Source organism: Phalaenopsis equestris, unplaced genomic scaffold (assembly GCF_001263595.1).
Source record: "Phalaenopsis equestris unplaced genomic scaffold, ASM126359v1 Scaffold000036, whole genome shotgun sequence".
Classification (NCBI taxonomy): Eukaryota; Viridiplantae; Streptophyta; class Magnoliopsida; order Asparagales; family Orchidaceae; genus Phalaenopsis; species Phalaenopsis equestris.
In genome coordinates this window covers 2,253,175-2,275,243 of record NW_018164478.1, presented here as the reverse complement: position 1 = coordinate 2,275,243, position 22,069 = coordinate 2,253,175, and the positions used below count along the sequence as shown (strand labels likewise).

At 36.3% G+C, this 22,069-nt stretch overlaps 1 protein-coding gene across 4 annotated transcripts in view; it reads right to left on the bottom strand.

The window, feature by feature from the left end:
• Positions 1-22,069, bottom strand: part of LOC110018755 (protein MICRORCHIDIA 6-like) — a 78,076-nt gene that overhangs the window by 21,559 nt on the left and 34,448 nt on the right. For all 4 annotated transcript variants that reach the window (XM_020716173.1, XM_020716171.1, XM_020716175.1 and 1 more), the window contains 4 exons: positions 13,385-13,436; positions 13,147-13,258; positions 1,516-1,631; positions 1,249-1,424 (listed from right to left, as the gene is read on the bottom strand). In XM_020716173.1, coding sequence (XP_020571832.1) covers positions 1,249-1,424; positions 1,516-1,631; positions 13,147-13,258; positions 13,385-13,436 — 456 coding nt within the window. The remainder of the gene's footprint in view (positions 1-1,248; positions 1,425-1,515; positions 1,632-13,146; positions 13,259-13,384; positions 13,437-22,069) is intronic.

Here is a 22,069-nt window from a genome sequence, read left to right as displayed (position 1 = left end):
AAAAGGAAGGTATCAAGACTTAAGGGAAAACTCATCATACAAGACCTGACATTGATTTTCATAAAGCTGGAGTGAGCCAATATATGAACGATCCAAATGAAGATCATCTGGAGGCAATCTTTAGAATCTGGAGGTACCTAAAGATGACTCCAATACGTGGATTAATATTCAAAAAAACTGAAAACCATGATACTGAAATTTACGACGATGCTAACTAAACAGTAGAACCGACTGACAAAAGATCTATCATGGGATTACTGTTCATTTGTATCGGGTAACCTGGTTACTTGGAGAAGTAAAAAAGCAAAGTTGTGGTGACAAATAGCAGTGTAGAATCTGAGTATCATGCTCTGGTGCTAGGAATTTGTGAAGGGATGAGGTTAAAAAAATTACTAGTAAAACTTAGCACGGAGAACAAAAACACTATTAAAATATTCATCTATAGTGAATCAACAATCAATATTTCAAATAATCCGGTACATCATTATCGAAACAAACACACACACACGCGATCGCAAACACACAAATACACATTCATACATACATGCATACCCTCTTCCACCCTACATGCTCTAAGAAGTGCATGTTTGTGGTGGGCATGACCAGAGATCCAAAAACATGTCCAACATGCTTCAAATTATGTTCAAGTTATTTCTTGTCAAAATCAGAGACTACCCAGCACAAAAGTAATTAATCATTTTTATTAAATAAGTGCTTGGTTTGATTCAATCTTATGTTAGTGTGATTAAATATTATTAAAAACCGCATCCCATCTCTCATGAATTGTCGATTTTTATCAAGCTTGAGTTCTTGCTCTCATAAATTTGCGCAAAAGCCCTAATTTGCATGCAAATTTCTTTCATTGATGCCTTGCTACTGTGCAACAGTAATACTCCTTTGCTGGCTATGATACATCTAAAGCTCCATCTCCACTGCAACATCTTGAGTCTTACTGATTTTCTTCAACTCAATAGCTCTGTCTTTCTCTCTGTCTCTACTAGAGTTATAAGTTGAAACTTTTAACTTTCTTCCATTAACCCTGATTTCAAATTTACGATTTCACACATTTCTTCTCATAGGAGGAATTCTTTTATCTCTAGAACTTTATTCTGCGTTAGGGTTTGGAAGCTCAAATGCATAAATCACATGAAAAACTTAGTTGTATGTCTTCATTCATGATAAATAGTGCAGAGAAGGTAAATGAACACTAAACTTTAAACAAGGTGCACAGCTATGACTTATTTTTACCTTAGCTTTGTGATTACCAAGAGAACCACCTTTAGCTGCATCAGGGGCAAATGATTCAGTTACGGATCTTTGAATCTCTCGCTTTCTTTTCTGAGGTAGCACCGGTGGTGAGAAGGTAGGGGCACTCAAAGCAACTACACTCGGTGCAGCAGTTACCATAGCAATTGAATCTATGCCTGACTTATCAAAAGAAGAGGAAAGTCACCATGGATTTTTCAATAAATCAAGCTTTAAGAGCAAGGAGAAAGAAAAGGGGAGCTGGCTCACGATTCATCTTAAGCTGTTGCAGGGCTCTATATGAACTTGTAGAAGGCGATTGAAGATCAGAAGTTCTATGAGGCAATTTCTTATTCTGGTAACCAACTAAATGGCAGTATAAATCCCTGTCCAAGTTAAAATGGTAGAAGAAAAATCAAACGCAAATGGTCAAAGTCCCATCCACAACTAATGAAATGAGGCCAAGCCACAAGAATAGCACATTAGAGAGAGAAAAATAAAATTTTATTAGACAATAAAGCAAAGTGAAGCCCATGATACTCTCAATTTCACTATTCATAGATTAAACCAATCCTTGAAGCTATTTACAGTTGCCAAGGGATTATCAAATCCACAACACCACCAGTAAATGAACAACATTGCAATGATGAGCTATACATGCTTCAATTTCAAATGATCCTCAGCACATACATGTTTTTTAAGAAAAAGGTTAAAAAAAAGCACTTAAAATGTTGAAATTAATAACAGATTATTTTTTTAAAAACTTACTAAATGTTGCATGATTTAGACATGACAGCGGCCAAAAGAAGGTTGCCCAAACATTGAGACTTTCGTCTAGCAATTGGAAAGCATTATATTTCTATGATATTTGATTTCTTTGTAAGAAAAAAATTAAGTTCCACAAGTTGATATATATTAATAGTAAAGCTTTATTATTCCAAATGCGCCTTTGATTTTGAAAAGTTTAATACTTTGCACTCTTAGTGAAACTTTTTAGTTGTCAGACACTACTTGTTATGGCACAGTAAAAGTGCTTTGAATTGATGTCATTTTTATGCTGAGATAAATGCAATAGTTTTCTTTCATTTTCCTGCTTATTGTCACTTTTTTTTCTGATCATTTGACCAAAATATTTCTAATAGAATGGAACCATCCGAATTTTAGCCTAATATTTCAAAACAAAATATTCGTGATAAAACGAATGCAATATGAAATTATTTTAGTGAATCTCGAAGTACTGTTTTGAAGAGAAATATACATGTTTGCATTGTAGAATTTCGTACAGAGGATGAGATATTAATAGGACGAAACCAAACATTTTTGGGATTAACGTAAACACCGGTAATGGTAAGAAGTCCTGATGCAGAGCATCTATTCTGCGACCACAGGAACGGAACGTGCAATCGAGGGGATCCCGAATACTGCCGTCTAAATTTCTCTGTCAGCCCATATTTTCTTCCTTGATTAATTTTCTATTCCTTTATTTCCTTTTTCGTTATTTCTTAAGTTTTTTATTTCTAATTAAGGTTTTTATTTAGTAGATTATTGATATGTTGTTTTATTCTCATTTAGAGGAATCTTGGCTATTGTAATGTTATTTGGAAATATTTTCTCCTGAATATTTTGATTGGAGTGTTGTATCCTTAGATTTCTTTTGGGCGGAGTGTCTGTAACCAGAGAGGATTGATGTGGCGATCTCTCACGGATGTTCGAAAGCCGACATTGTTGTCCAACATGCAGAAAACCTTCTGTTCGCAGTAGGAAGCCTGCTATTTTCTATTCTGACTCGCTGTCCAATCCCCTGCACCTCGCCAAATCGTCGTTTAGCTGCTGATTTTCAGTTTGGAAAACAGTTGAATTCACCCCACGTGCAGTCCCACCACATATTTGCTTCCTACAACCATCCCAACGCCTCCACCAATTGTTTAGCCCCTTTTCTGCTTCCAGATCGCTGTCCCGTCGCCATTCACATTGATTTTTAGTAACCCTCCAACCTCCCCCTTCACATAAGCAATCCTACAACTTTTTTGCGCTTTATCACGCACACTAGAATAGTGTCATTTGGTAATAAAGCTAGTCAAAGCCAGGGTGAATCTCGACTGTGAGAACGAGACACTATGCCACCGAGGAAAAGCTTTCAACAAGGTGCTCAGGAAATTGCCATGGAAAGCATGCTACAGAAAATTTTCCAACTGCAGTAGAGACTTGCCAACTTTGAGAAAAGACAATCAGATGAGGTCAATCATAACCATAACGGTGAGTCTTCAGATCGAGAGGAAAATTTATTTTGCCAAAATGTTTCTAGTGACAAAGAACCAGAACCTCGATGATTTGACATAAAATATCAGAAAAACCAAGATCTTGGAGTAAATGTGTGTTAGAATAGAACTCAAGGTAAATCTTATTGATGCAAAGAGGGGTATAAATACTTGTTAATAGAGAATCCAAGCTAATAACATAGAATAAACATGAATTAATAATGGCTAAAACTAGTCATTAATAAATATTCTAATACTCCTCAAGTTAAAGCATAAATGTCAGTCATATTTAACTTGAATTTGAAATCGTCAAACAACAGTCAAGGAAGGTTCTTTCTGGGCCCGTTTGGGGCAGCTTAAAACTACGGTGGCGTTTTTGAAAACGCCGTTGTAGTGTTTGTTTCGCACGTTCGACCAGCTTTTTAAAAAACGTGATTTCGAATTTGGCATAATCTGGCCCGCGGCATTACCCCTGCGGTTAGCGTTTCCTTCGCTGCGTTTAACCTTGAATTACTTCCGCTGCCCTTCACATAAACTGTCGCGAATTACCTCGCTCTTTGCCTACCTCGCGATCCCTAGCCGCTCGCTGCTTCCTTCCGCTCTCTCGCAGCTTCTTCCATCAGCAATAAGCTCAGCTCTCTCGCTGCTTCTTCCGCTCGCAATAAGCTCCTCTCTCTGCTCTCTCGCTGCTTCTTCCATCTCTCTCGCTGCTTCTTCCGTCCACAATAAGCTCCTCTCCCTGCTTCTTCGGCGTTAATCCTAGGAGGCCAGCAGCTCCTCTCTTCGGCATTTATCCCCTTCCAGGTAAATCCCTTCTCTCCTCTCATCAACCTTGTGTATCACATCCTGGTGCAAATCTTCTCTGCATGTGGAGTTCAATACCTTAAAGTTTTGCTGATAATCTCTCCTACTTTGAAGAAAATTATAAAAATGGGTGTTTACATACATACCACACAAATCTGATGTAAATTTCAGGTTATATACATTTAGATTTTGGAAAAATGGATGAACGGGCATGCTGCATATCCCATGCCGTCCCTTCTTTCCATTGCTTGGCCACTTTTGCATGTGATTGTGGGTGCAGAATGACATCCATTTCTTGGCCACTTTCGTGTGAAAGGGAGGAGTGTTGCTTGTGTTTATTAGCAATTTGCTAAAAACAAATTTTGTATTGTAATTTGCTCAAATTTCAATTAGTTGATTCTTCTCTCTAGCATAATTAGTTTTAGAGATGTTCTTTGTTCTCATTTGTTTTAATGTGCAAGTGAATGGTTGTGGGTGTGATGGTGGTGATAAATGGGTTGTTTGATTTTTATGATTTCATTATTTAACATTATACTGTTTGGCAAGAACTAGAAATCAAGAGAATCATTGGTGAAAGGTGATTATAGTTTGTTGATTACACCCAAGTTTTGTTGGGTAAAGAAAAGTTACAATTTACTTGTGAAAATTTTGCATGCATACCACAACATTCGTTCCTTAATACCTAATTGTTATATAAATCATCTAAATTTATTAGTTTACATTGTTGGGTTAAGGTTTCATCATTTAAGAGGCCTACTACAAAATTTGATTTTTTAAGTGATGTTGGCTAATCAAGCCAAATTTATACATATCATTTATATTGGTTCTTTTTTTTTTTGGCGGAATATAAAAATATTAGTTCAACACATGTGATTTAGACAATTTTAGTGAGAATCTTAAAAGAAAACGAGTGCCTTCATCATTGCTATCTATCTTGGATCAAACTCATGAGCTCTACAAAATCGTTCACGAACTTTACACGAGGATCTAGTTTCATCCATTTTCATAATTACGTAATGATTAATCAAGCTGATTAAAAAATTGAAGGGAAAAAATAAATGGTCATTTATCCAGAAATAGCAGCAAATCAGTTGTTTTCCAAACGCAGATACCAAACAGCTACACAGTTTATCCAAATCAGGGGCAGAATGGTCATTTATCCAGAAACGGCTGCAAATCAGCTGTTTTTCAAACGCACAAACCAAACAGTCAACCAGCTTATCCAGATCAGTTGCTGATCAGCAGCTTATAAGCTGCAATTGCCCCAAACAGACCCTAAGAATATCTGGTAGCTGGCAACTAGATGGCACAAACGAAACACAGATCTCCCCGGACTCTAGCTTTTCCTTAATGAAGTGTTGGTCAATCTCAACATGTTTGGTGCGATCATGTTGAACCGAGTTGTGAGCAATGCTAATGATTGTCTTGTTATCACAGAACAACTGTAGAGGGAGCGGAGACTGTCACATGTAGTTCGTGGAGCATGACAGGTAACCAGAGAGCGTCACAAATTCTTAGAGGCATGGACAGAATTCGACTTACACACTACTTTGAGCAATTACGGACTATTTCTTGCATTTCCACGTGACTAGGTTTCCCCACACAAATGAGCAGTACCCCAAGTTAGATCGTCGATCATGGCTAGACCCAACCCAATCTGCATTTGTGTAAAATGTAATAGAACGAGAGGTATTATGGAAAAAAAACAGCCTAAGTTTGGTGTGCCTTTTAAATAGTGGAGAATCTAGTGGACAGTTTGGGATTGGGGTTCATAGGGATCATACATGAATTGACTAACTATTCTAACTACGTGACAAATGTCATGGCATGTATGGGCAAGGTAGATGAGTTTCATCACAAGACGTTGGTAGTGAGTCTTATTTACAGAAATTACATTGGAAATATCAAGTAGTTTTTCATTGGGATCAATCGGGAAAAAGGTCAAAAGGTCAATCACATATTTCCACTGACACAGGCAAATGCCCTAAGATTACCGAGCAATTTCCACGCCTAAGAAGTACTGAAGAAATCCCAAGTCTTTCATTTCAAATGAAGCAGCAATAATGTCTTTCAGAGATTCAAATGCTAGTAGATCATTACCTGTGAGAACAATATCGTCAACATAGACGATAAGGAAAGTTACCTGGTCGTTGAAGGAATGCTGGAAGAAGAGAGTGTAGTCTGATTGAGCCTGAGTGAATCCATGGCCTACCATCACCTTTGTGAATTTCCTAAACCATACTTGTGGTGATTGCTTCAATTCATAAAGAGATTTCCACAGCCTACATACTCGCCCCTGGGAGACCATGGAGTCATGTATAACTCCTCTGCAAGATCGTCATTCAAGAAAGCATTCTTGACATCAAGCAGAAATAAGGATCAAGCCAAATTTACTGCAAGGGATAAAAGGACTCGAATTGTGCTTAATTTAGCAACTGGAGCAAATGTCTCCTCATAGTCAACTTTGTTGGTCTGTGAATACCCTTTGGCGACCAACCGTGTCTTATTGTGTTCAAAAAGATCCATTAGATTTAAACTTGACGCTAAAAATCCATCGACATACCATCGCTTTCTTGCCTCAAGGAAAAACAACAATATCCCAAGTATGGTTCTGCTAAAGGTCATTCATCTCCTCCATGAAAGCAGTTTTTTAAGCTGGGTCTGTTGAGGCAGCCTCAATAGTAAATGGAAGATGGAAGCTGATGAGTGGTTAGGACCGTAGCAAATGCTATGTAGATTGGCAATAATCTATAAAAAGAACCATAGTTTGCCATGGGATAGAGAAAGCATGTTTGATTGTGCATCTTACTAGAGGATCTGGCTTCCGCATCTGGAGTAGGAGCAGTGTTGGGGATTTCGTCTGGAGGGAATTTAAAGGCCAGCAAAGGGTTAGCGAGCTCTAGAGCAGGTGCATCAGAACAAGTGTGTTGAGTGTAGACACGGAGAGTATGAGGATGTGTTGTTGGAACTAAAAGGATGGAGGGCTCCTTAGTGGTAGGAGAAGTGGATAGAACTAAGGAAACAAAGGGTTCCTCGATGGTAGGTGACGTAGGGGGGAACATCCTCATTAGTAGGGCAAGGAACAGTGTCCAAGAGCTCTTGCTCCCCCTCACTGGAGGTCGGGTTAGGAAAGTAGGGAATACATTAAAAAAAATAAACATCAACACTTACATAGAGCTTATTTGTGATAGAGTCAAAACACCGATACCCCTTTTGAGTGGCAGAGTATCAGAGGAAAACACATTTTATGGAACTGGGATTAAGTTTACTTAGAGTTGGGGCTATGGTCTGAAAAAAGGTTGTGCACCAAAAAAAATTTTGGGATCTGAAGTGGAGAATACCCAATTGTTAGGAAAGCACGATCACAAGACCACTAAAGGGGTACAAAAGTGAATTTTTTAGAGAACTCTATTGATGAGAAAAATGACGGTAAGAATGACATCATTCCGAAAAAAATTTAAGTAATTAGAGTGAAACATAATAGAGCAAGAAATGTTGAAAATGTAGTTTATTCTCTCGACTACCCAATTTTTTTGATTGTCGGTACATGAGCTTTGATGGAGGATGTCTTCACCTTCCAAGAAATCTCATAATATAGTTAAAAAACTTACAATCATTGTCAATCCAAAAAACTTGAATATGAATTTTGAATTGAGTCAAAATGAAAGTGTGGAATTTTTTGAAAGTAACGGCATCTTTAGATTTATCTCTAAAAAATAGATTCATGTCATCTGAGTGTGGCATCAAAGTAAAGTACCATCGTTTATTGTTGTAGCTAGTGGTGCGAGAGGGTCCCCATAAGTCATTGTGAATAAGAGAGAAAAGTGCGGAAAGGTCCCCATAACTACTGAGAGAAGTGCCTCATTCTCCGTATTTTTCTCTTGGAAGAAGTAGAGCCCGTCAACCCGCTTAGCAGTTCCAACCATTATCCCAAAACGACGATCCTGACCGGCTGGACTGATGACCGTAAGTAGGAGTGGATAGATCCGACCTAAGGAAGAAACTCCGACAATCTGGAAAAAAAAACCAATCGGACTACCTTCCTCAAGGGTTGGAAACACGTCCGACCGGTTGGACTGATGATCGTAAGAGGCCATGTCGGCTGAAAAGTTAAAATACCACTGTACCAGTGAATTTGAAGGGAACCAAGCAGTCAGGCTCTGTTTCCGGCAGCTAGATAGTCAAGACGTGCCTTCTCAAGCAACATCCAGCCAGCAGAAGGTAAAAATGACACTTAAAAGAAGCTCAAGCTGACGGGATTGAACTCGGCAGAAAGAGACTACGAGATCCGACAAGCTGGAGGAAGGGGCAGCGCCGGGAAGGAGAAATCGACGACAAGGAGAGGCCCGACGGTTACGTCAAGGACATGGATCTGATACCATGTTAAAATAGAACCCAATGTAAATTTTATTAATGCAAAGAGGTATATAAATATCCATTACAAGATCTATTAAAAAAGAAGAAAATAGAAACAAGATATAGTAGAAAAGTAAAGAAAAAATAGAGAATCCAAGCAAATAAATCAGAAAAAACATGAATTGATAATGGCTAAAACTAACCATTAATAAATATTTTAATAAGCTGAATTTATCAAATTTTGTCGGTCCCATGAATCCAAATGATTTTATCGAGTGGCTCTAGACAAGGAGTAAATTTTTTGGTACAAAAATATTCTTAGGACAAGAGAATTAAATTAGCAATCATCAAGCTCGGAAAAAACGTTTCATTGTGATGGAAGAACCTGAAGCATATTTAACGACGAGAAGAGAAGAGTAATATCACTACATGGTCCAAGTTGAAAATAGAAATGCGGAGTAAGTATCTTTTCCCACATTACCAAGATCGAATGTTCATAAAGTTCTACAACATGCGCTAGAGAGGCACATCAAAGGAGGATTACACAACTAATTTTGAACGACTTATGATGAAATGCCAGTTGGCAGAGCTAGAGAAGCGCACAACAGTTAGGTATCATGGATAATTGAGGTAATCTATTAGTATTTCAGTACAACTACAACCATATTGGTCCCTACTAAAAGTAAAAATCCTAGTTTTAAAGGTGTAGAAATGTCACAAGGTGACAGACACATCTTACAGGCATAGTACAACCCCAGCATCAAGCAGCATAAGTACCCCTAGTAGAGCATCCAATCTGACGCCACCCAAAAAGAAGTCAATTTAGGGTTAAGAAAAGATGGAGCCACCAACACTCTCAAATCCAACATAGCTAGACAGTACTTCAAATCTCACGGGATTGGGCACATTACATCCGATTGCCCAAATAAGAGAATGACATCTTCATCGAGCTAAGTGTTGTAAGGGAGACAGAATGAAGACTACCAAGAGGAGATTGGAGAGGAGTATTGACTTGTAGACAACGAGGGTGAGATGTTGGTGATTCAAGCTTGAGTCCATGAGAGAGAATCAGCAAAATTATGTCCTACAAGGCAGTGAGTCCGAAGAAATAGACATTCATGCAGAGTTTAAGGATGTGTTGAGAGCTTGAGATGTTGACACCAGACACAAGGCAAACCCAAATAAAAGAATTCTAGGTTTTTTAGACATACAATCAACCTCTAAAGTTCTCATTGTTGCGCGAGACCCAATATGTGAAATATTAAAAGTTTATGAGCAATTCTCGAAAGGCCCTATCGAGTAAGCTAGGTGCTAAATTATATTATAGTTCAATAGTGCACCCACTGACATATGACTAAACAGGAGTGGTGAAGAACAACATTGGACATCTCCTTACGTGCTTTGTGGGGAAGAACATTTGAAAGTGGGGTCTCGGTTTTTCCAGAGAAGAAGATTCTCCTAGCCTGGGAGAATGACACAAGTTGTTTGTTTCGTGATCGCAGAATTGCAAGAGCCGCAGAATGCGCAACTAAAGGAATCCAAAAGACTATCATCCAAATTTCTGTTTCAGCCAAGACTTTCTACCTTTTTACTTTATTTTCTATTCATTTATCTTCTTTTTCGTTATTTCCTATTTTTTTATTCTTAAGTAAGGTTTTTATTTGGGAGACTATTTATATATTACTTTATTCTAGTTTGGAGGACTTTTAACTAGTATTATTATGTTATTTGGAGATGTTTTCTCTGGTTATCTCGATTGGAGTTGTTGTATCTGTAGAATTTTTTCAGGTGGTGTGCCTGTAACCTGCGAGGTTGAGGCGGTGATATCCCCCGGGCGTTCGAAGGTCCCTTTCGTCGTCCAACTTGCAGCAAATTGATGTTCGCAGCAGGAAACCTGCAGTTTTCCATTCTGATTCGCTGACCAGCCGCCCACATCTCACTAATTCATCGTTTTGCTCTGTTTTCAGTCCGGACAGCTATTTAACTCACCCCACCTGCTGTTCCACCACATATTTCACTTCCTACAACCTTCCCAATGCTGCTGCCTACTGTTTACAACAGGAAACGACCCATTTTCTACTTCCGGTTCGCTATCCCGTCACCGTTCACACCGGTTTTCAGCCGCCCTACAACCTCCCCCCTCACGTAATCAATCCTACAACTTTCCAACATCTTTTTGGGAATATCCCACCATCTCAGAACCCAAGAATGGTGTCACTTACATAATGTTTGTTATCAAATACACGAAAATATTAAACAAATTTCTCAGAAAAAAAAAATGAAAAACACAATAAGCCGAAGAGAGTATACACCCACACAGAGATCATAAAATTGAGAAGAAAAGAGGTTCTTCATTCTATAGAAGAAAGATTTCAATTGCAAACATCAAATGATTCAATAAATGAAAGATAAAGCTTTAAAAAATAGATAATTGTTTTGCACCACAATAAATTTTGGCTCACAATCGTTTTTGAAAAATACTTTGGCATCTAAAGAGGTATTAGATCTAGTTGGTGCACAATTGCAAGTCAATTTTTTACCAGTTCCATGCATGACAATCCCTTGAATTCAGCTTTTATAGTAGCAATTATTAGGCCCAAATATAACAATCTTATTACAGGATAAATTTCCAAATAAATTCAAATTATATGCAAAATCACAGACTTAATTTTCTACAGACAAGCAATCTAAGTGAAAAATATCTAAAATGAGAAAATAAAATCATTTCTATACTGACAGTGGCAAAGTTGAAAATAAATCTCAAGTGAAAGTGATCCTTGTTTCAAGATGTCCATGAATCTGAATGCAAATCATCTCAGGTATAGGTCAAGATAAAAACATATATGCAAAATCACAGACTTAATTTTCTACAGACAAGCAATCTAAGTGGAAAATATCTAAAATGAGAAAATAAAATCATTTCTATACTGACAATGGCAAAGTTGAAAATAAATCTCAAGTGAAAGTGATCCTTGTTTCAAGATGTCCATGAATCTGAATGCAAATCATCTCAGGTATAGGTCAAGATAAAAACACTTAAGTCTCAAAAAAATAAAAATAAAAAATCAAAATATCCAGATAAACTTTACAATTTAAGAGAAAAAATCATTCACCTTCCACAATAGTTTGTTGAAGATAGCAAAAATTAAGATAACCTAGCGTCAAAAAGAGATTAAAAGTACCTCTATGATCGATCTTAACAAATTTATCATAGTAAGGATGGACACAAGTCCTCTGATTGCACGGCTTTGCTACTAAATGGTGTCAGTAAAGTAGCCGTAAAGAATAGGACTCTGAAAACAAGTAACTTGCGACAAGTTAAAACAGTTATATTGCAGTCACGATTAAAAGTATAGATGTTCTCCAATGACTCAATCCCCTTGAGTTGTAAATCATAGAGCACACTTGCTACGACACAAAGCACTATGTTAACTAAATTTAATTTATAATTTTTTCCTTAAACAAGCATCCACCCAAGGTCTACAAAGTCTCTTTGGACAACAAACTCTTAGTTGTCGATAAGAATTTTCTAATTTAGTAGGATCAACCACATTTTTAATTAGATTAGAGTTCACGCTGAACTTGGACAATGGAACATGGGATCTTAAACGAGTTCATCAACATTATCCCCAGCATCCACTCTTAGTTAAAGATGAAGAAATTTCTCAATCTAAAATCAAACTACTGCTAAAGAAAAGAATTTAAAGATACCTATAAGTCAACTACATTGATTTTAAATTAACATTATAAATTGTTTTGGAGTTTTTATTATATGTTGATTTAGAGTAACGAAATATATAATTAGATTGCCTGAGACAGCAAGTGTCAAATTTATATTTTGATCTTGTTTGTGGCTGTTGGATGTAGAATTCCTTCAAGTGCGATAAAGAACTTTTGAGAAAAAATGATCCCATTTTGATCTTGAAAAAGATTGACTGCAGTTAAATTGGCTGCAACTAAGATCCCAACTGCAACGCATCAACACAAATACTCATGAAGTTTGTGTATGAAATATCTCATTGATTGTTTTAAATTAATTGATATTTGCATTATCATTCAGTCTCAATTTTATTATTGAGTTCATACCTAAAAAAGCAAACTTTAAGTTATTTAGTAATCTTTGGTCTCTGAGTTTATCTTTATATTGTTTTATCCTACATCCATAGCAACATCCTAGTTGCATTAGAAAACCAAGACCCTAAATATCATTCATTAAAAGCTAAATGGGCCCTTCATAAATAACAATTCATTTGCGCTTGTTTTCATCTGTTAATGAGATATTTTTATATGTTCTTTAGTTATATTTCAAAATTTCTGCCAGACAAAAGCTGATATATACAATGCTCAAGAAAAATCAAAATTTATACAACAAATAAAAATGAAGCAAGAATTTACAGAGTAATATAAAATCTTATTTGAATAGCTCTACACGTGACCTGTGTTAAAGAACTAGGAAGAAAATGAAAAATGGAAAACAGCTCACCAGTACTCATATGTCATGTCTTTTAATCGCAACTCAAGCTTTTGATAAAGACTAGACCTCTCAAAGTCTTGCTTATCATGTGTAGGCTTGATGAAATTTGCCTCAAGAACCCCTAAGAAACAGTTATTATAGAAGGAAAATGTACCATGGATTAAGTTCACACTTAACAGAAGCTGGCTAACGGGTAGATTTATAAATATTCTATGAGAGAAAAAGGAAATTATGTTAAAGCTATTACCAACAACACCTCTGCCTTTGCCATATGAATTGTGAGCAACTTTCCAAAACGGCTGCAAAACATTAAAAAGTCAAAGATACATTATCCAGATGTGCTACTAAATGCTTAATACATCAAGAATGTTAGGGTACTAAATAAAGACACAAAAAATAATGAAAAAAATAGGGTTTGATTAAAATGCTTTTATTATATGTGAATGTTGAGCCATAAATATGGACAAAGATGATGTGGGAAGCACGTGATTAACATAGATCCACATCAGGGCCGAACAGGACGCAAGGTTCCACATCTCTCCTTCATCGCGGGATCGGATCGTGATCAATCCACGCGACTTACTTGCGTGCGGGAATCGAGACCGGATTCCGTTCAAATGAAATTGAATGGGGCTTCCCGCTGGGTTTTTCTGCAGCTGGCCTTATTTATTTATTTTTATTATTTAATGTCTAATTAGACTTATTTTCATTGAGGGAGATTATATACATGTTCTATTTTCGGTTTTTAAGACTTAGTTTAGATTTTATGTATTTTGGACATTACAATCTCTAATTTATGCTCTAAAGAGAGTTGTATCGTCTTCCTTTTACAAGCGGTGTATCTCTATCTTGCTTGGAAACAAGTGGTGGAAGCCCCTCACTGTTTAAACGTCGCCAATTCAGAGTTCCCTCTATTGTTTGCAGCCACTATCACGTCAAACCTGCTGTCCAACATCAACCTTCTCTCCACAATCCCTTCCAAACACCATAACACCGCATATTAGCCTTCCCTCGCTATTCCACAACCATCCCTCCGTGAAATCTGCTTCACAAATACCTTCTAAGAGCTCCAGAATAGTATCACAGGATAGAAAGAAAAAGTTATCTAGACCTTTCCAACATGCAAGTGTTTGTGTTCCAACGAGCAAGTAGAAATAAGAAAAGTTAGTCATTCATATCATTATCACAAGAACTGCTGGAAATATTGTGCAACAGAATTTGCACAAATAAGCTCAAGCTGACAAATTTCCATTTATCCATTTGAACAAAAGTCCTTGCAGAAGCTATCCGCCTTCAACTAGAACACAGCTTCAGACATGATCATAAGCAGAAAATGGAATTTTTAAAAAGGTTTAGTCTCATGAAATTGAAAAACAAATGCGGAAGGGATAAAGCTTGAAGGACTTGGTAATCAGTTACAAACTATAACAGAAGCATGCATGTAAAGAGAGATTTCATTCTTCCCTCAAACCGGTTGGGATAGGGAAGAGGGGGCGATGAATTCAAATAACAATGCATTTTGAAGCACGACCGTGAGGGTGGAACCGGGAGAGCACTTTTGGCAAATGGGACATGGAAAGTCAATTTTCCTCACTCCTCTACAATCTGCGGAGATGAAACCTTAATGTTCGTGTTAATTAAGCAAATGCATAATATGGGAAAAAAGACATGATTATGCTGAGCCCATGGAATTCAAGATTTTGTTGCTTTATGACTTGTTTGTACAAGTACACTTTTAGTCAGAAATCCACTTGCGATTGAACCGGAATGGCTGTGAAAATAGGTCTTTTTCCCGGCAATTAAAGTGCTTTTTTCATTTCTACACTTTTAGTCTTGCTGAAGTATAGCGTAGTGCAAGTGGGAGTTGGGAACCAGAATTCACCCCACTATTTATCTTTCATGGGGTTCTGCTTTATGTATATCTCCTCATAGAATAGAATGAAAGAATTGGTAAGATAAATTGGCAGAAGATAGGATAAGGCTACATAAACTCTCCCCACATCAATTGGCTCTGAAGAATGATCATTGTTATTGGTCTCCTATCCCAACAAATTTGTGATCTGCTTTATGAATTCTCCTTCTTTCCTCCGCTCTACAAAAGGTTTTACCTATAGCTTACATGAATTCACAGTAAAACTTCTAGCTTGCTTATTTTGGTATGCCTATTTTCCATCCTATTCCTTTCAAATTATTTTCATCTACCTGATTAGATATTCGAGCATTCCTCCCTCAATTGTATTGTAGATGCAAAAATAACTTCTCTTTCTCATTATTGTATCTCCAATAAGTGATACTCCTTTCTTTCTAATATACTATTATCCATTCTTTCTAGTATAACCACACAACCATGTTAACCTTCAAATTTCCATCAGTCAACTATGCTATCAGTTATTTGTAACGCTATAATTAATATAGCTTAGTAAATGAAATTGATAGAAGTGAAAATATACAATAAAATCTCAATGATATCTAATTATGGCATGGTACTCTTGAGGCAACTCAAGCATGGATGTGAGATCCACATCTACATCCATATTTTGTATGTACGAAATCAAAGGTACTTAACCAACCACACATTATTATTTTGCTATCTTTCAGTTTTATCGATTGCTATCAATTTCAGAAAGGTTGCATGTAAATATATATATATATATATAAAAGATCCCATAACCATCAGAGAAGCAGTAGTACCAGCCAGTTTTCTCCACGCAAACATGCTTGATTAATGTAAACCACAATATAATCAAAGGCATAAAAGCGCAAGTCAATGAGTTTCACTATCGTCCCGTGTAAACATGAGACTAAAGGTTTGTCATCAATGACTCAAAACTGCCTATGCAATGAAACATCGGCATATACAAAAAAGTTTTTAAAATTGAACTGAACTGGACCATTAAATCAGTTGCACTATGAACCGCTGAATAAAATATTTAAGCATTTTAGTTCTACGAAAAAACCATTATGGCAAAGAACTGAGCAGAACTCGTTCAAACAAGGGGTAATCCAAATGTACATAAAGATCATGTTTTAATTGACTCAAACTAGCTCTTTCTTTCTTCTTTGATTCACGCAGCATTAATGCTTTGGCTGTAAGGAGGATTTCAAAAGCCGATATAGCAAAATAGGTTAACCAGCCCATTAGTATACATTCAACAATGTTCAAGAAAAATATTCTGATCTATTACTTTATATTAAAAGCTAAAATATAGAGATTTCAATAAAATGAGACATTTATACATTTTTTTATTTTTTAATAAATTTTATTTAATTTTTTGTAATTAATTCCACTATTATTATATAAATTGTCATTTACATAATTATTATATGTTTACATCATCATTGTTCAACTATCCCAATAAAATACCGACTCAATGTCCAGTTATATAATTAAAATGGCACACAACAATATATTTCAGACAGACCAACGCAATCATAGTAACCGATATATAAAACAAATTAAAAAAAACACAGTGAAGGGTAAATGTCTGAGACAAGTGGAATGTAGGTTTGCATTTAAGCCCCACTAGTTTTCCGCTTAACAAGGTTGCTCCCTTCAAGCCATGGACGATCTGTTCCCACAAGAACTCTTCATATTGGAAGGAGGCTGCCATCAAAACTTACAATGGCTCAAGCACAAACTTATATGACAATTTAGATCATTAAATAAGATAATGCAAGCCTAGACTGACTCAATGACCAAATTCAGCGATGATCATAGACCATGAAACCACAAAAAAAAAAGGATAATCCTATCATGATAAAGAGATGAACATTAAAAAATCCATATCCTAACCAGGCAATGCACAGCTGGGAAGAAGAATACGATGGAATTCATTTAGAATTGAATGACTTTTAATTATTCAAATGACTACACAGGTAACATGAAAATGTAGAAGCCTAGAAGGCACAAATTCCCCTTCTTCAACAGGAAGATTCTCCAACATGTTCCTTAAAAAAAGTAACTCAAATTTCCTATGATCTACCTATGTTCCAGCAAACGTTTTGTACAAAACCACACCACCCCTCGCTAAATGAGGCTCTCATTAGGATAGCTTTTTCGCAGTTTTATTTTCTAATGGCAGCCACAATTCTTGCTAGCTGCAGTTTTATTGCTATCTTTTTAGAAATTTCTGCGGTGAAAAGCATTTTTAAACCAAATCTTTTGGAGTCTGAAAAGCTATAAGAAGGTTATAATCCATCTTTTTCAAAAGAAAAAAGAAAAAATATAAACAAATAATATCTTTTAAAGAAGCGACTTTTCAACAACAGTTCCTCGTCAACTTTCACAAATAGCTACAACCACCACAAAAAAGCCTCCAGGATCAGTTTATTATATGCTTTGTTATTAGGCGACATAGGTTAAGGAACATTGTCTCTTAGTTCTAAGAAATCATAGATTTTTTACGAGGCACGTGAAATTGACTATCGATAAAAATTACATGCAGGTTGAATAATTTCGAGACAAAAAGGGAGAAAGGAATCAAGAAATCATATCGCAGGGCATCTTAGAGAGAAAAATGAAAAAAATGGGGTATTTATGGGATAATTTTTGGTTTCAATTGAAAGTTCATCCTAATACACCCTTGACGCCTCAATTAGATTAAAAAAGGAAGACATTTGAAATAAAAAAGAAACTAATCCTATCTAGATTGACTCAGATCCTGACAAAAAACACAAATTCAAATCAAATATTATCCAAATAAATGATTCAGCCTTATTTAAGAATACAAAGAATTTTCATGAATTGGTTTGATTTAATCAAGCCTTCTGCAAAACTTTAATGCTTGTATGGGCTATTATCTTGTACCAACTTCCCAGTGCCATAAAAGTTTGCCTTTGGAAAGATAGGAGTGCGATAGTTGTCAAGTAGATCAGGAGCACTATCTTTATCAACTTATCGTGGTAGTAATGTAGAAGCCATCATTCCACCACATAGAAGTTCCCCCTATTGGTAACAAAGGCTTGAAAGTGCTTCAATATGATATTAGATCTTCAATATTAAACAAAGGATTAAATAAAGTTCTCAAGGCAAATTAATCAAATGAGCATTTGAAGACAATTTTCTAATAATTTGTATGGTCTATAAGAACTTAAATGGAGCACTTCAACTATATGGAAGAAAGCATTTTGAACGAATTCAACCATGCAAAAAATTACCTTCATTAAATTCTAGCTTTTATCCATGAGTATCAGCCAAGGTTTTATACTTCTCATTTTTATTAGCTATTTGTAACTTTATATCAACATGAAATTTATGCATACGATCACAAGAAAAAATAAAATAAAATAAGAGAGAAGAATAAAAACCAACTTGCCAAAATTCCACCTTACTCAAAACAGAATGCCATCCTGAAATTGCATAAGGCATCAAATATGGCTGCTTTGGGCGCAACTAACCATGAGGTACCCAATAAGTTTGTCTTGGGTACACCAAACCATGAGGTAACCAATAAGCTCATTCAAGCGGTTTATGATTTTATAGAATAAGAGAAACAAGTCTTTTTAATTTGTGGAGTACACACAAGGACGCATATCTCAAGACCTCGACGCTACATAACTCAAGGTGTATGATGTGAGAGCCAAAAATTAACAATTACTTCAAAAAAATACATTTGAATTAATACATAAGAGAATTCAAATATGCTATTTAAAGTTCAAAGTAGAGATAGAAGGTTGACAATTGAGATGAGAATACATGGGAGTAGTCGCATGCTAGTAGACGTTGAGAGTTAGCGAGCATTAGTGAGTAGAAGAAGGGTGTCGTGTAGGTTGCATGCTAATCAACAATCAACTGTGGCTCGCAGCAGGCTCCTACGAGTGAGCTTTGGTTTTGCGCAAAAACCCAACTGATGTATTTACGCATGAGGCGATCAAACCATTGAGAATTTGATGAAAAAGAAAAATATGGTTGGGATTTTATCATCAATTTTGATATTTGGGTGATAATTTTTAAAAGGAATGAAAGAGGGTGCTAGATTTGTTAATAGCGTTATTTTGGATGTTGTGTACGTAAACACCCCTTTCATCTTTTATGAGAACATCTCTAGAGAATTGGCATTTTGTTTGCTATGTTGGACGGAAGGGATTTGGATGTTGTTGTGTGTCGAGTAGTAGAACATTTCATTTTACTATTTAGGTTTGGCTCGTATTCCCCTAGATGTGATAAAAGGGGAGGGTCCATGATGCATAAAATTTTTTTTATTTTTTTGTTCTCCTTAAAAGACATGCTATATAAACTTATGGGTATTCATGAACACCATTTAATATCATTGTTGTTTGGCCAGGTTGGTTGCATGATGATATGAAAAAAATGCTAACTTTGTTTTTGTTATGAAATTTTTGGCGTGAGGGTGGTAATTTTGTGGTGGTGATGTGGTGTTTCTGGTGTGTTGGTGGTATTGGCGTGGTGGTCTGTTGGTGGTAACTGTGTGGTGGTAATGGTCGTGTGGTGGTAGTGGTGGTGTATCTGTGGTAATGGGGTGGTGTTGTGTTGGTACAGGTAATTGTGTGGTGGTCATGATGGGTTGGTGGTGGTGGTGGTGGTGGTGGTGGTGGTGGTGGTGGTGGTGTTGTGGTGATGGTGTTTGGTGGTGGTTGTTGGTGGTAATTGTGTGGTGGTGGCGGTGGGGGTCGGGGTCATGGGCGTGTTGTGGTGGTGGTGGGGTTGTGGGGGGAGTAGTTGGGTTGGTGGTGGTGGTGGTGGTGGTGGTGGTGGTGGTGGTGGTGGTGTTGTGGTGATGGTGTTTGGTGGTGGTTGTTGGTGGTAATTGTGTGGTGGTGGCGGTGGTGGTCGAGGTCATGGTCGTGTTGTGGTGATGGTAGTGTTGTGGTGGTAATAGTTTGGTAGTGTGTTGGTGGTAGTTTTACTTGTGTGGTAATGTTGTTGTGCTGGTAGTACTAGCGTGGAGGTGTGTCGATGGTAAGTTATGTTTTCATAAGTTAAATTTTTATCGTTTGTCTGTAAATATTTATCTTGCTTAGCTCTTTTCATGCTAGTAGTCGTAATGACTAAAACAAAAGAAATCTGTTTGTCTGAACAAATGGGGTTAGTTAAAAAATGACTGAAAAATATTGAAGGAGTTAAACCGATGATCTGCGGGCTAGGGTAGGGATCTCATAAAACGAACGAATCATGCTCCGAAAGAATGGTGGGTTGAGAGACTTGAGGTAAAAATTTATAAGACCAATAGTGTTTTTCATATTTTTTATGTAAATTTCAATTACACCGATATATCAATTATTAGTTAATTTGTTGGTCAACAAATGTCAAAAAGATCAAGTTCAGTGGAATTGTCCCTGAGCTTGAAGAAAAGTTTGACGTAATGTTTGGTGGAGTCTTGACCACAGGTGATCATGTTAAGTGTGCTCCAGCAGAGTTAAGCATATAGATGTTGCGCGAATTGTTGACTCGAATGAAGGGGTTCAATCTAAACCTAAATGAATTTGGGTCTACTGGTCATTCCAAATGCACTCGAGTTGAGAAAAAGAAAAAGATGGTGCATTTTCATTAAAAGTTGGATTTCTCAATTAGTTGTTTCATGCACCAATGAGCCTAGCACATTACATACAACTTCTATTCAGCAAGTTATGAGAACACAAGAATAAACTCTAGAAACTTAAGAAGACATGCTCTTTTACTTGTTTTGGATGTTGTTAGAAGATCCAACTAGAAGAAATTTCTTTATGTTGATGAGACCTGATCGTAGAGTTAATTATTTACATTATTTTCATGACAATCGGGATATATGATTCTTATGTTACTTTAGAACTTCTTCATGTTTAACTGTTATGGGCGAAGAATAAATTTTTTTTAATGTATCGGCACTATAATTTTTCATTATTTCTTGAAGTATCATTACAATAATTTTTGTTTAGGGCATTACTTGCTAATTCAATGTTATTTATATGTGTTAGCTACATCAACAATGAATAACATGGATAGAGAAAAGCATAAAAGAAAAATTACAGATGAGTTATGCTTAGCGTAGGAGTATCACAACTCATAGATCACTCGTACTCCTTGCATCACATCCACCTGTAGTGGCGAGTTGTTTGAGAGTCATCCGGCATGATTTAAGAATATATCTTGTATGTCAAAACTTGAATGTGATTTCAATATTTGTTTCACTTTTGTAATAAACATATGTGAAGATAGTGCACACGATACTTGTATTTTCAAATTTATTACGTGAACTCACAAATACAATTTTATAAAAGTTGTCTCCAAGCTAGCTTGAATATGAATAAATGAATTAATACTTTAGTACAACATTATTGTTATACTTATAATAAGGAAATAATATTTAGTTGATCTCGAAAATCAGATGCAAAAAAAGATATCTCAAACTATATCCTCATACAAAATATCACATTTCTAATTTTGAAAGAGCTAACGTAGCTCAGGGTAGAAAGGAGATGTATAATAAGAGGCACTCATTTTTACTTGTTATTGAGAGGATATCTACGGTTTAGGAAAAAAATAGATTAATCCACGAGATAAGTCCACATATTCTTTCAACAAACAAGTGATAATTGTGGTCGTTAAAATGGCTCTCCACAATTACATTTGTCAGAATTTTCTAGGTAGTCGTATTGATTTCAAATGGTGCAAATGAAGATCAATCACATATCCTTACTGAAGTATATGAATATCGCCTAGGGCAATCAATATCACAAGCTGAACGTGATTTACCTGAGTCCTGCACCCAAAATGGGGAAGGTGATGTGGAGATGGAGTTGTGAGAGCAAATTAGAATAAAGTATTTTTTTCATTCATTCTGCATATATTTTTTCCAACATGGATGGCCACCTAGGCAACCATGGGTTTAATATATACGTTTTTTTCTTGCATGTTTTTTTTGGTTTGGGTATTTATGATTAGATATATGACTAAGTGTCCTTTTGGATGGCCTATATGTTGTTTTAGATGTTG